The sequence below is a fragment of the Pantherophis guttatus genome, chromosome 2, assembly GCF_059756535.1.
Source record: "Pantherophis guttatus breed Tessera chromosome 2, ASM5975653v1, whole genome shotgun sequence".
Lineage (NCBI taxonomy): Eukaryota > Metazoa > Chordata > Lepidosauria > Squamata > Colubridae > Pantherophis > Pantherophis guttatus.
This window is the reverse complement of record NC_142064.1, coordinates 256,927,291-256,939,104: the sequence shown is the minus strand read 5'-3', so window position 1 is coordinate 256,939,104 and position 11,814 is coordinate 256,927,291. Positions and strand designations below refer to the sequence as shown.

At 48.0% G+C, this 11,814-nt stretch overlaps 1 protein-coding gene across 1 annotated transcript; it reads left to right on the top strand.

Moving 5' to 3' along the window:
• The first annotated feature begins 7,450 nt into the window (after nucleotides 1-7,450).
• Nucleotides 7,451-11,549, top strand: LOC148115632 (vomeronasal type-2 receptor 26-like). Its single transcript, XM_087885190.1, has 4 exons — nucleotides 7,451-7,690; nucleotides 8,272-8,421; nucleotides 10,094-10,220; nucleotides 10,648-11,549. The coding sequence occupies exons 1-4, from the start codon at nucleotides 7,451-7,453 to the stop codon at nucleotides 11,547-11,549; spliced, it is 1,419 nt and encodes a 472-aa protein (XP_087741316.1).
• The last annotated feature ends 265 nt before the right edge of the window (nucleotides 11,550-11,814 follow it).

Sequence of the window (11,814 nt, the reverse complement as noted above, 5' to 3'; positions counted from 1 at the left end):
TGCTCCCTTTCTTAAATGTGCCGCCTCCATCGCCACCCTGTTCCATGCACATGCGCACACCACTGATAAATGCTGAATGAATAAGTAAATGATGTTTGCATGTGCACCCAGCACATGGAACAGAGTGGTGATGGCTGCGACATGTTTAAGAAGGAGAGCGGCTCTGTTAACTTTCACTATAAGAAGCCTGCAGCTGCTGCATCTTTGGGGCAAGAAGCATCTCCAGGTGCACCAAAAAAGAAAGAGGCCGTGGCTGCAGGCATCTCGCGACAAGGGGGGGGAGGCAAGATGCGAGCTGGCATTCAGCCCAGTGGCGATGTCTCAGCCCTGGCTTGCCTTCCCTTAAGTTAAGGACACATAATGTGGCAAAAGGAGAGTGGGCAGCGGCTCAGGGAGAAGGCCGGAGCCAGGAAATGATGCATTCCCTGACCCGGTCGAGGCAGGCAGTGAGTGGGTGGCAGCTGCAAGGACTCAGGGAATCGCATGTTCCTGGGCCCGGGCCGTGGCACCCAACCCAAGTCGAACGGCGAGCAGGCGGCATGCATTGCTTACCTTTGGTGAATTGAGCAGGAGAGGTGACTGGTGAGGCAAGTAGCTGGGCTGCATGGCAAAGGGAACTTACATAGGGTGGGAGTTGGTGGGTGGGCTGAGCAGCCAGAAGCAGCGAGTGAGCCAGAAGAGGCGAGAGAGCTGGAAGAGGCGAGCGGGCATGTGTGGGCCACCAGGGATGATTGCTATGGTTCGGCGAACTGATGCCAATCATCCCTACCGGTTCACCCAAACCGGTCCAAACTTGTAGGATTTTACCCCTGCTGTAATTGTTCTTGGTATGTTTTAGCCTTCACCTCCCTAATCATTTTTGTTGCTCATCTCTACAATCTTTCCAGTGTTTCAATATCTTTTTTATATTGTGTCGATCAGAACTGGATGCAGTATTCTAAATGTGGTCTTACTAAGGCTTTGTAAAGCAATATTAGAACTTCATGTGATCTTGATTCTATCCCTTTATTAATGCAGCCTAGGATTGCATTGGCATTTTTGTCTGCTGCCACACATTGTTGGATCATAATTAAGTGATTGTTCATTAGGACTCCAAGATCCTTCTCACAGTTACTGGCATTAAGCCAAATTTCACGTAGTGTCAACTTGCAAAGCTTTCAAGTTGCCATGAGCAGGAGGGAGAAAGAACTGGAGTGAATTCCATACATTCTTTCTCACCGCAATCAGAAGGAGGGTGTTAGGTTTCACAGCCAGCCAAAGTGGTTAATTGGAGAATGTGATTTATGACATGGCCAGAGAGGAGGGGAGAGACAGGGTCATAGGGGAACGTAAATCTACGTAGGATCAGTCCTAACTGCATCCGAGTATTGCCGGAATGGTGCTCCTAATAAATGAATATATTTCCTTTGAAGTTTGGATCATGGCACATGAATTAATTAGGGCATCTTTCGGAATCTTGACATGTAGTCTGTACCTATACTGTTGGTTTTCTTGAATAAGTGTAAAACCTTACTTTTATCTATGTTGAATTTCATGTTGTTAGGTAGGGGACTATGTTCAATTTGTCAAGATCTTTTTGGACCTTGAGCTTGTCTTCTGGAGTGTTGGTTATTCCTGTCAGCTTAGTGTCATCTGCAAATTTGATCAGTTACCCTTCAATTCCCTCACCTAGATCTTTTTTGAAGATATTGAAGAGTGCTGTGCCTAAAATGGAAACTTGGGGAACCCCAATACTTCCTTCCCTCCATGTGGATGAGGTTCCCCAGAGGACTACATGTTGAATATAATTTGTTAGCCAGTTACAAAGCCACCTGATGGTGGTTTTATCTATTCCATGTTTTCAAGAATGTGAGATAATGAATTATTTGGATGAGGCGATAGATGGGGAACTCATCAAATTTGCAGATGACACCAAGCTGGCAGGAATAGCCAACACTCTGGAAGATAGGCTTAAGATACAGAAGGATCCTGACAGACTTGAACATTGCGCGTGCTATCTAACAAAATCAAATTTAATGGTAAAAAAAGTTAAGTTCTACATTTAGGCAAGAAAACAAATGCAGGTACAGTATATGTGACACCTTGCTCAATGGTAGTAACTATGAGAGGGATCTTGGCATCCCAGTGGACAACCATTTAAATATGAGCCAGCAGTGTGCAGCAGCTACCAAAAAAACCAACACAGTTGTGGGCTGCATAAGCAGTGGGATAGAATCAAGATCACGTGAAGTGTTAATAACACTTTATAATTCCTTGGTAAGGCCATACTTGGAATGCTGCATCCCATTTTGGTTGCCACAATGTAAAAAAGATGTTGAGACTCTAGAAAGTGAGCAGGGAAGAGCAACAAAGATGATTAGAGGACTGGAGGTTAAAACATATTAAGAACGGTTGCAGGAACTGGGTATGTCTAGTTTAATGAAAAGAAGGACTGGGGAGACATGATAGCAGTGTTCCAATATCTCAGGGGCTACCACAAAGAAGAGGGAGTCAAGCTATTCTCCAAAGCACCTGAGGGTAGGACAAGAAGCAATGGGTAGAAACTAATCAAGGAGTGATGCAACTTAGAACTAAGGAGAAATTTCCTGAACAATTAATCAGTGGAACAACTTGCTTCCAGAAGCTGTGAATGCTCCAACACTGGACATTTTTAAGAAGATGTTGGATAGTGTTATGTCCTTATAAGGACATCCACTGGGGATTGGCTAATCCTCTGGCGGGAGATTTAAAGAACTGTCATTGGATGGCTGAGTCTGCCGGAGCGTATTTAAAGAGCCCCGGCAGCACAGCCGCTCATCTTATTCTTGTGCTTAAATAAAGTGCTGAATGGACCAGAGCTGGTCGCGTCTTTCTTTCTCTGCGCCGATCTAACACTGGCGATGAAGGAGTCAAGAACCAAGTTACGAACCTCGTGGCACGAAGCCAACCTCAAGAGCTAAGTCACTAGCAGCTGAAGTCACTCGTAGGCATCTTCCAGCGGCATGGCAACAGCAGAAGCCACATTGCTGACCCTTGCCCCTTTCCGCCCAGGGAAGGAGAAATGGAAGTCCTACATGATCAGATTCCGGCAATTCCTGAGAGGCAACAACATCAGGGATGCCGATGACGACCGCAAGAAGGGTATTTTCCTGGCAAACTGCGGCACTGATGTCCTCGAGATGGCCATCGACCTGGTGGCACCAAGGGACATCGAAGAATTGCCATGGACAGACCTGCAACAAATTCTGCAGGACCACTATGGCCCAACGGGGACACCGGTGGCTAATCGATTCACCTTCCACCAGAGGGATCAAAAGGAAGGTGAAACCATCAAGGAATTTGTGGCCGCCCTGTGCCAAATCGCAAGCAGCTGTGAATTCGATCACGTGGACAATGCCATAGCTGACCACATGGTTTTTGGCATGAGGGACAGGGCCCTACAAAAAAAGTTCCTCAGCAAGAAGAAGCTTGTGCTCAAGGACGTGGTGGAGGAAGCTACGGCCTCCGAGACCTCTGAGAGAGCAGCAGCCACAGTGCTCCGGGCAAAAGGAATCCACGAGATTCGCAGAGCTGCGCAATCATCGACCGAGGATTCCACGGCTGGATCAGAATCCGATGAAGAATCGGCCGTGCACAAGGTCTCCAGACCCCCGAAGCGGGAAACCGCTCGGAAAAGCGACCGGGGGGAGCGCTGTGCCAGCTGCAGAGGGGACCATGCCAGAGTCAACTGCAAGTGGAGGGATGCGACCTGCAGATGTTGCAACAGAAGGGGTCACATTGCTGAAGCTTGCAGAGCTGAGGAGCCAGCCCCGGAGCCATCCAGCCACTGGCCACGCGAAAATTGGGAGGTCAACATGAGGTCATCCAAACGATCCTCCTACCAGTCCAGACGCGGTGAGAGCGACGGGAACCGGAGGAGAGCGGTGCACCAGACGACCATAGACTTCTCCTACGATGATGACATCACCACCAAGTGCCACGTGACCGTACACTTGGAAGGAACCCCATGTACAATGGAGGTAGATTCAGGCTCAATCTACTCCATTATGGACTGGCAACATCTCAAGCGCATCAAGCCAGACATCCGCAAAAAGGACCTGAAACCCCTACGCTCCAGGCTAGTCGATTTTGGAGGAAACCCCATCAGAGTCCTGGGAAGAACCTCACTACAAACCTCTTTCTGCGAGTTCCAAGGCAACCTCCCCATCACCATCGTCGAGCACAGCCGCCCGACCCTGCTAGGCATGGAGTGGTTCAAGCCATTAGGGCTCGGAATCAGAGGGGTTAATCAGATTCAGCAGGATGAACTCGACACCCTCTTCAAAGAGTTCAAGGAAGTCTTCGATGGTAAGCTGGGGAAATTTGTGGGGAAGCCCATTTCCTTTAATCTTGATAAGGCAATTACACCCATTAGGCTTAAGCCTCACAGAGTTCCGTTTGCCTTGAGGCCCAAAGTAGATGCTCAGCTAGATAAGCTGATAGCCCAAGGCGTTTTGGAACCAATCAATCATGCAGCATGGGAGACGCCCATTGTGAACCCCATGAAGCATGATGGATCTGTGCGCATCTGTGCTGACTATAAGTGTTCGATCAACAAGGCCCTGTCACAGAGCGCATACCCAGTTCCAGTGGTGCAACATCTGCTGCATTCACTTGGGAGTGGAACAATATTCGCCAAACTGGACCTGGCCCAGGCTTACCAGCAACTGCCAGTAGACAAAAAAACTGTGGAGGCTCAAACCATTGTCACCTCACAGAGGCGCATTTAAATGTAACCGTCTCCAATTTGGAGTCAGCGCAGCCCCAGGAATTTTTCAATCAATGATGGAACGCCTTCTCCAAGGCATTCCAGGGGTGGTGCCGTACTTCGATGATGTCTTAATCTCCGGGCACTCTAAAACCCAACTACTTGAGCGACTAAAACAAGTTTTACAGTGCTTTAAGGAGAAGGGTTTTAGAGTCAGGAGAGACAAGTGCATCATTGGGGTCCAGGAGGTCGAGTTCCTGGGCTATCTCATAGATGGCACTGGCATCCACCCCACCAAAGCAAAAGTTACGGCAATCCACGAAGCTCCAGCCCCCAAAAACAAAGCAGAGCTTCAAGCCTTTTTGGGACTACTGAATTTTTACAGTGTCTTCTTAAAACAAAAGGCAACAGCTGCTGAACCGCTCCATCGCCTGCTGGGGAAAGCGGTACCATGGAGATGGGGGACAGAAGAGGAAACAGCTTTCAAGACCATCAAAGAGCTCCTCTCCTCAGACAGCGTGCTCATCCAATATCACGAGACGCTTCCACTACTGTTGACCTGCGATGCATCACCATACGGGATCGGCACAGTCCTCAGCCACCAACTTCCCAACGGCTCTGAGGCACTCATCGCCTATTTCTCCAAGACGATGTCCAGCACCGAGAGGAACAATAGCCAGCTGGACAAGGAAGCCTTGGCCATCGTGGCTGGCATCAAGCGTTTCCACAAGTACCTGTATGGCAGAAGCTTCACGGTCATCACGGACCACAAGCCACTGTTGGGACTGTTACCAGGCGACAAACCCACACCCGGCTACATGTCGCCCAGGATGACACGCCGGGCCATCTTCCTTGCCGGGTACTCATACAAACTAATCCACAGACCCGGCAAGACCATCGGAAACGCCGACGCCCTGAGCCGATGCCCATCTCAGGAGCCAGTGGTGGACCCCGCCCCCACACTCGGACTATTTCACATTGATGATGACCCCATTTGCCCAGTCAACTCTGCAGATGTGGCAGCGCAGACCCAGAAGGACAAAACTCTCAAACAGGTACTCTCCTGGGTCCTGCGGGAGTGGCCAACAGAGAGGGTGGCAGAAGAATTTACCCCATTCATCAGGAAGCAGCAAGAACTAACCACAATGAAGGGCTGCATCCTCTGGGGCGACAGGGTCGTGATTCCCCGAGGACTCCAGCAGAACACCCTAGAGACACTGCACAAGGGGCACCCTGGCATCGTGCGCATGAAGGGGTTGGCACGAAGCTACGTGTGGTGGCCCACATTAGACAAAGACATTGAGACCTGGGGGGCCAGATGTGACCTGTGCCAGGAATCCCAGCCAGCGCCACCCCGCGCCCACTCATCCGAATGGGAGATGCCCAGCAGCCCATGGTCAAGGGTCCACATCGATTTCGCAGGGCTGATGAGTGGAAAATACCTCCTCATCGTGGTGGATGCCTTCTCGAAATGGCTGGAAATCATGCCCATGGCATCTACAACAACAGAGGCCACCACAAGGGCACTCCGGAGGCTTTTTGCGACGCACGGGCTGCCGGATGTACTTGTGCCCGACAACGGGCCACAGCTCACCTCCAAGCCCATGGAGATGTTACTGGCAGGACTGGGCTTCTGCCATGCCCTGATTGCCCCCTACAGACCGGCTGGAAATGGGCAGGTTGAGAGGATGGTGAGGCTCACGAAGGAAGCCCTCACCAAAATGGGCACCGGCGACTGGCAAGAGAGAATTGACCAGTTCCTCCTAACCCAGCACATCACGCCACATGCAACGATGCGGAAAAGCCCGGCGGAGCTGCTGATGGGGAGAAGACTGAGGTCACATCTGGATCGACTGCACCCCCAGTACAACCCAGAGGTGCCATCAGACGCCAGCCATCCGCCCGGCACCTTCGCCACAGGAGATCTGGTTTTTGCACTTAATTTTCACGGGTTTCCGAAGTGGCTGAAAGGCAAGATCGAGAGCTCAACTGGCCCGAAGTCCTACAGAGTGGAGCTGGAAGATGGAAAGGTCTGTAGACGTCACATCGACCAGCTCCGGAAAAGGTGGAGGGGAATGGGAAGAAACCAGCCTGACGAGGTAGGCTTACAACCCCACGACAAGGTAGGCCTGCAACCCCCCAACAAGGTAGGCCTACCACACCCCGACGAAGTAGGCCGACAACGCCCCGACGAGGTAGGCCTACAACACCCCGACGAGGCCGACCAATGCCACTATCGTGAGCTGAACTGTCGGAAATCCAGAGCAGTAGACCGGTACCCACGGCCTGAGGGACGTCGACACCAACCCAGCGAGGAGGGCACCCGCCATCCCAGCAAGAGGACCTCCACCGCAGCATTGAGGTAGACCGGGGGCTACGCAGGGGGGAAGAGCCACATCCCCCAGCAAGGGCAACAAACAACATCCCAGCCAGGGAGACCTCCGTCCCAGACGAGTAGACCAGGGACAAGTAGGCGAGGAGGGCATACAACACCCCAGCAGAGCCAGCCAGCCACCAACCGGTGAGGGAGACCTCAACCACCAACCCGACCAGGTCGACCAGCACCAACCCTGCGAAGTCGACCTGCATGAACCCGACCGAGGAGGCGAACACCACCCGGCGAGGTCGATCACGACCAAAATCAACATCATCGGGAGCCGCAGAAGTCTAAAATAACACCAGTGGACTTACCGGGCTTCGGACGGCACCCACCAGACAGCAGCGATGTCCAACCGCGAGGTTCCAGAGAATCCGGGTGAGGGAAGGACCGGCGACACCAGCAGGAAGATCCAGATTCTGCGGCCGGAGGTGCTGGGACGGGTCCCGCACACTCGACGGCCGGACTCCGGGTTGCCCCAGCCGGGGAGCCGGAGAGGACAGGAGCTTCGCCCACCCAGGTCAGCGGCGAAGCTCGGAGTGAACTGCGCAGGTCTTCTAGGACCGTCAGGTGTCCCGCCTACCTGCGTGAGTTCGTTACGCATATTGACTTTGATGGACAGCTTTCAGACTAAGGAGGAAGGAGTGTTATGTCCTTATAAGGACATCCACTGGGGATTGGCTAATCCTCCGGTGGGAGATTTAAAGAACTGTCATTCGACGGCTGAGTCTGCCAGAGCGTATTTAAAGAGCCCCGGCAGCACAGCCGCTCGTCTTATTCTTGTGCTTAAATAAAGTGCTGAATGGACCAGAGCTGGTTGCGTCTTTCTTTCCCCGCGCCGATCTAACAGATAGTCATTTGTCTGAAGTGGTGTAGGGTTTCCTGCCTAACCAGGGGAATGGACTAGAAGATCTCCAAGGTCACTTTCAACTACGCTCTTCTCTTCTCTTCTCTTCTCTTCTCTTCTCTTCTATAAATATTTGAAAAACAACTGTAAAATACTGGAGAATGACTGAAAGAAGCTTCCCATGAAATGCTGAATCAATCAGCTTCAAACTGCAGTGGTGATTTGAAGAGGTTGAATTATTCAGAGTACCTCTAATCTGGAATAATAGCAAGAAAAATATTGAATAAAGGCTCAAATTGGAATGTTTTTTTTCCCCTGCAGCTTCATAAGTTCCTGAGAAACTTCCAACATCACAATATTTCCAGAGATGGGATATCTTTTGATGAAAATGGAGTTCCTGTTGGTGACTTTGATATCATGCAGTGGACATCCTCTTTGAACAAATCAGATGCAGGGGTGAAAATTGGGACTGTAGAAAGACAAACCTCCTTGGAAGTCAAGATATCTGTCAATCAAAGCGCCATCCAATGGCCAACTTTATTTAACAAAGTAGTTGAGGCTGCTTGGATTTTGCTCTTCTTTTTATCTCCATGTGTGGAAATTTTTCTGCTCAGAAGTAATTCTTATTGAGGCCAGTTGAGTTACCCTTCAATTCCCTCACTTCCAAATAAGAGAACTTAAAGCCTCATTAATTCATTAGATATCATTTTACTTTAGAGGTTTTACAATAATCTATCACACACTGGAATCTGCTGCATTGTATCAAATTTATCTTCTTTTCAGTAAGAGAAAATCCAGAATGTCTATGGAGATTCTCAGTCATCCAGGTTGTATCAAAGGTGCTTTTTCAAAAGGCACCTGGACTTTGTTTTCCCTTGAAGATGTTTCACTTCTCATCCAAGAAGCTTCTTCAGTTCTGACTGAATGGTGGAGGATGGAAAGATTTGGAACCGCTGAAAAGACTGTGTTGTAAACAGGATATAGATATAGATTCAGCAATTGCAGGAAGGTTCCACACCCGTTTGCACTATTCAGGTGGCCCTGAGGGTGCAGATAAATTTCAAGTGGCCTCAACAACTTTCAGAAAGACTGCTAACGACCAGATGACTGTAAGAAATATAAATCCTTCCATACTTCACCATTCAGTCAGTACTGAAGAAGCTTCTGGAATGAGAAGTGGGATGTCTTTAAGGGAAAACAAAGATAAGTTGTCTTTTGAAAAAGCACCTTTGGGAGAAAAATCCAGAACATGAAAAGCAAAGATGGAGAAAAAATATATACCGTATTTTTCGGAGGATTAGACACTCTGGAGTATAAAGTGCAACTTAGTTTTGGGGGAGGAAAATAAAAAAAAAAAAATCTACCTCTGCCTACCAGCATCCATCAGTATTCAGCTGGCTAGCATCCTGTCAGTGTGTGAAAGAGTAAGGGCTGTTTGGAAACTGAAACATTATTTGCTGTGGGAGCAACATGAATGGAGCCTGGGCGTGGCTTAGGTCAATTATTCTAAAGCTGCATGCTGTGCTGATCTCTGAAACTGAAATTGAAACACCTCTGTTCTACTTGTGTTTTCCTTGCTGCTGCAAACTGTGACAGTCCTTGCACAAACAGCCAGGTCAGCCTCAGCACATTATTGCAGCCTGATTCAGTATGAGCAGCTGATTGGCGGGTGGATTGGTCTCCCACAATACCCCCAATCAGCTGTTCCAGGCTGCAGGGATTGCCGAAGACCATTGCTTCCTCCGTGCCTTGCATTTTTGGCTACGTTCGGTGTATGAGATGCATTGAAATTTTCACCCTCTTTTGGGGGGGAGGGAAGTGTGTCTTATATTCCAAAATATACGGTAAGTTATATCATTCTTACACATGCCCTCAGGAGTAACACCTTTTGTAATGGAACTACTTTCCTTTGGGGAAAAAAATAAGGCAGTGAGTCTGTTTTGGGATCTACAATGGAGATTGATAGAGAAAGAGAATGATCTTTCATTTGCCCCTTACAAGTAGAGTAATTACAGTTCATGCCACTACTTCTTGACTGATTTTGCTCAATGTGCTCCTGAGCTTTTGGAAGCCACTTGATTTCAGTAAATCCTTCTAATTCATACAGTAGATCACCCTGACTAATCTTTCTGTTTATGTTTAGATGGTGCCTTATTCAAGATGTACAGAAAGTTGCTCCCCAGGTTATGCCAAGGTTGTGAGAGAGGGAGCCCCAGTTTGCTGCTATGACTGTTCTCTGTGTATGGAAGGAACATTCTCTGTGCAAGAAGGTACAGTAGGTGGCTCCAAAAAAAAATCAAGATACAATCAATATTCTATCTTGTTTTGGGGAGGATATTTGATAAAGAAGCAAGAAAAACATTAAATTTCTTGAAGGCATCCACAAACTTCAAAGATTGGGCACTATCACCAAATTTGGATGATGTTGAAAGCATTAAAACATATAATGAAAGGTTGCTGATTTCTACTGAGTTGTTACTTTTTTGCTTGGTTTTGGGAAAGAGGATTGTTTTGAGAGCTGATAATCACATTCATCTTCAGCTTTTAAAAAGACTGTTTGATTATTTTAACTAATGTTGTATAATATCACTGGGCAAAAATATTATTCTTTGAATATGAAGTAACTGATTTCTGATGCAGTTTTCATGCTCCTACAGCTGCAGAAACAGATTCATGCTAAGCATTTTTTTTCCACAGATGCAGCCCATTGTGAAAAGTGTCCAGATGACCAGTATTCCAATAAGAAGCGAGATCAGTGTGTCCCCAAAAATATAAGCTTCTTGTCCTATCAAGAATTTTTGGGACTCATCCTGGCTTTCTTTGCCATCGCTTTGTCCCTAACCACCGCCTTTATTCTGGGAATCTTCATGAAATACCGAGACACTCCCATAGTCAAAGCCAACAACTGTGAACTCACCTACATCCTCCTGGTTTCACTCCTGCTTTCTTTCTTGACTTCCCTTCTATTCATCGGTCGCCCCGTGAAAATGACCTGTCTCCTCCGACAAACCATTTTCAGTGTTGTTTTCTCAGTTGCTGTGTCTTCCTTGCTGGCCAAGACTGTCATGGTGGTGGTGGCCTTTCTGGCCACCAAGCCAGGCAGCAGCATGAGGAAATGGCTGGGAAAGAGTCTGGCTAACTCTATTGTTTTATCCTGCTCTGGTATTCAAGTAGGCCTCTGTATGATGTGGCTGGGAGTCTTTCCCCCATTCCCAGATTCTGACTTTCATTCCCAACCAGAACACATCCTGCTGCAGTGCAATGAAGGCTCTGTCACCATGTTCTACTCTGCTCTTGGCTACATGGGTTTTTTGGCTGCCATCTGTTTCTTGGTGGCATTTCTGGCTCGAAATCTGCCAGGGGCCTTTAATGAAGCCAAACTGATCACCTTCAGCATGTTGGTTTTTTGTAGCGTTTGGATCTCCTTTGTTCCCACATATCTGAGCACCAAGGGGAAATACATGGTAGCCGTGCAGATCTTCTCCATCCTGGCCTCTGGCCTGGGTTTACTGGGCTGCATCTTTATCCCCAAATGCTACATTATTATCCTGAGACCTGACATGAACACCAAAGAACATCTCATGATAAAATATCATTAAGTCTCCTTGTGTTGGTGTTTATTTTTCTACAGTTTACATGCTACATGAAATCACATACTTTGAAGTAATGTTTCATGTCTTGTCGCTCATCTTTCTTCATTCCATTTGAATTTTGAATTATAATAATTGAGTAGTAAAGTTGCTAAAACAACTCAAACTATCTGAAATAATCATATCCTTCAATTGTCCTAATTTGAATTCATATTATGACATTAATAAAATTTCTGAAACCAGGCCAGATAAACTATGACCAGAGATGTTCTGA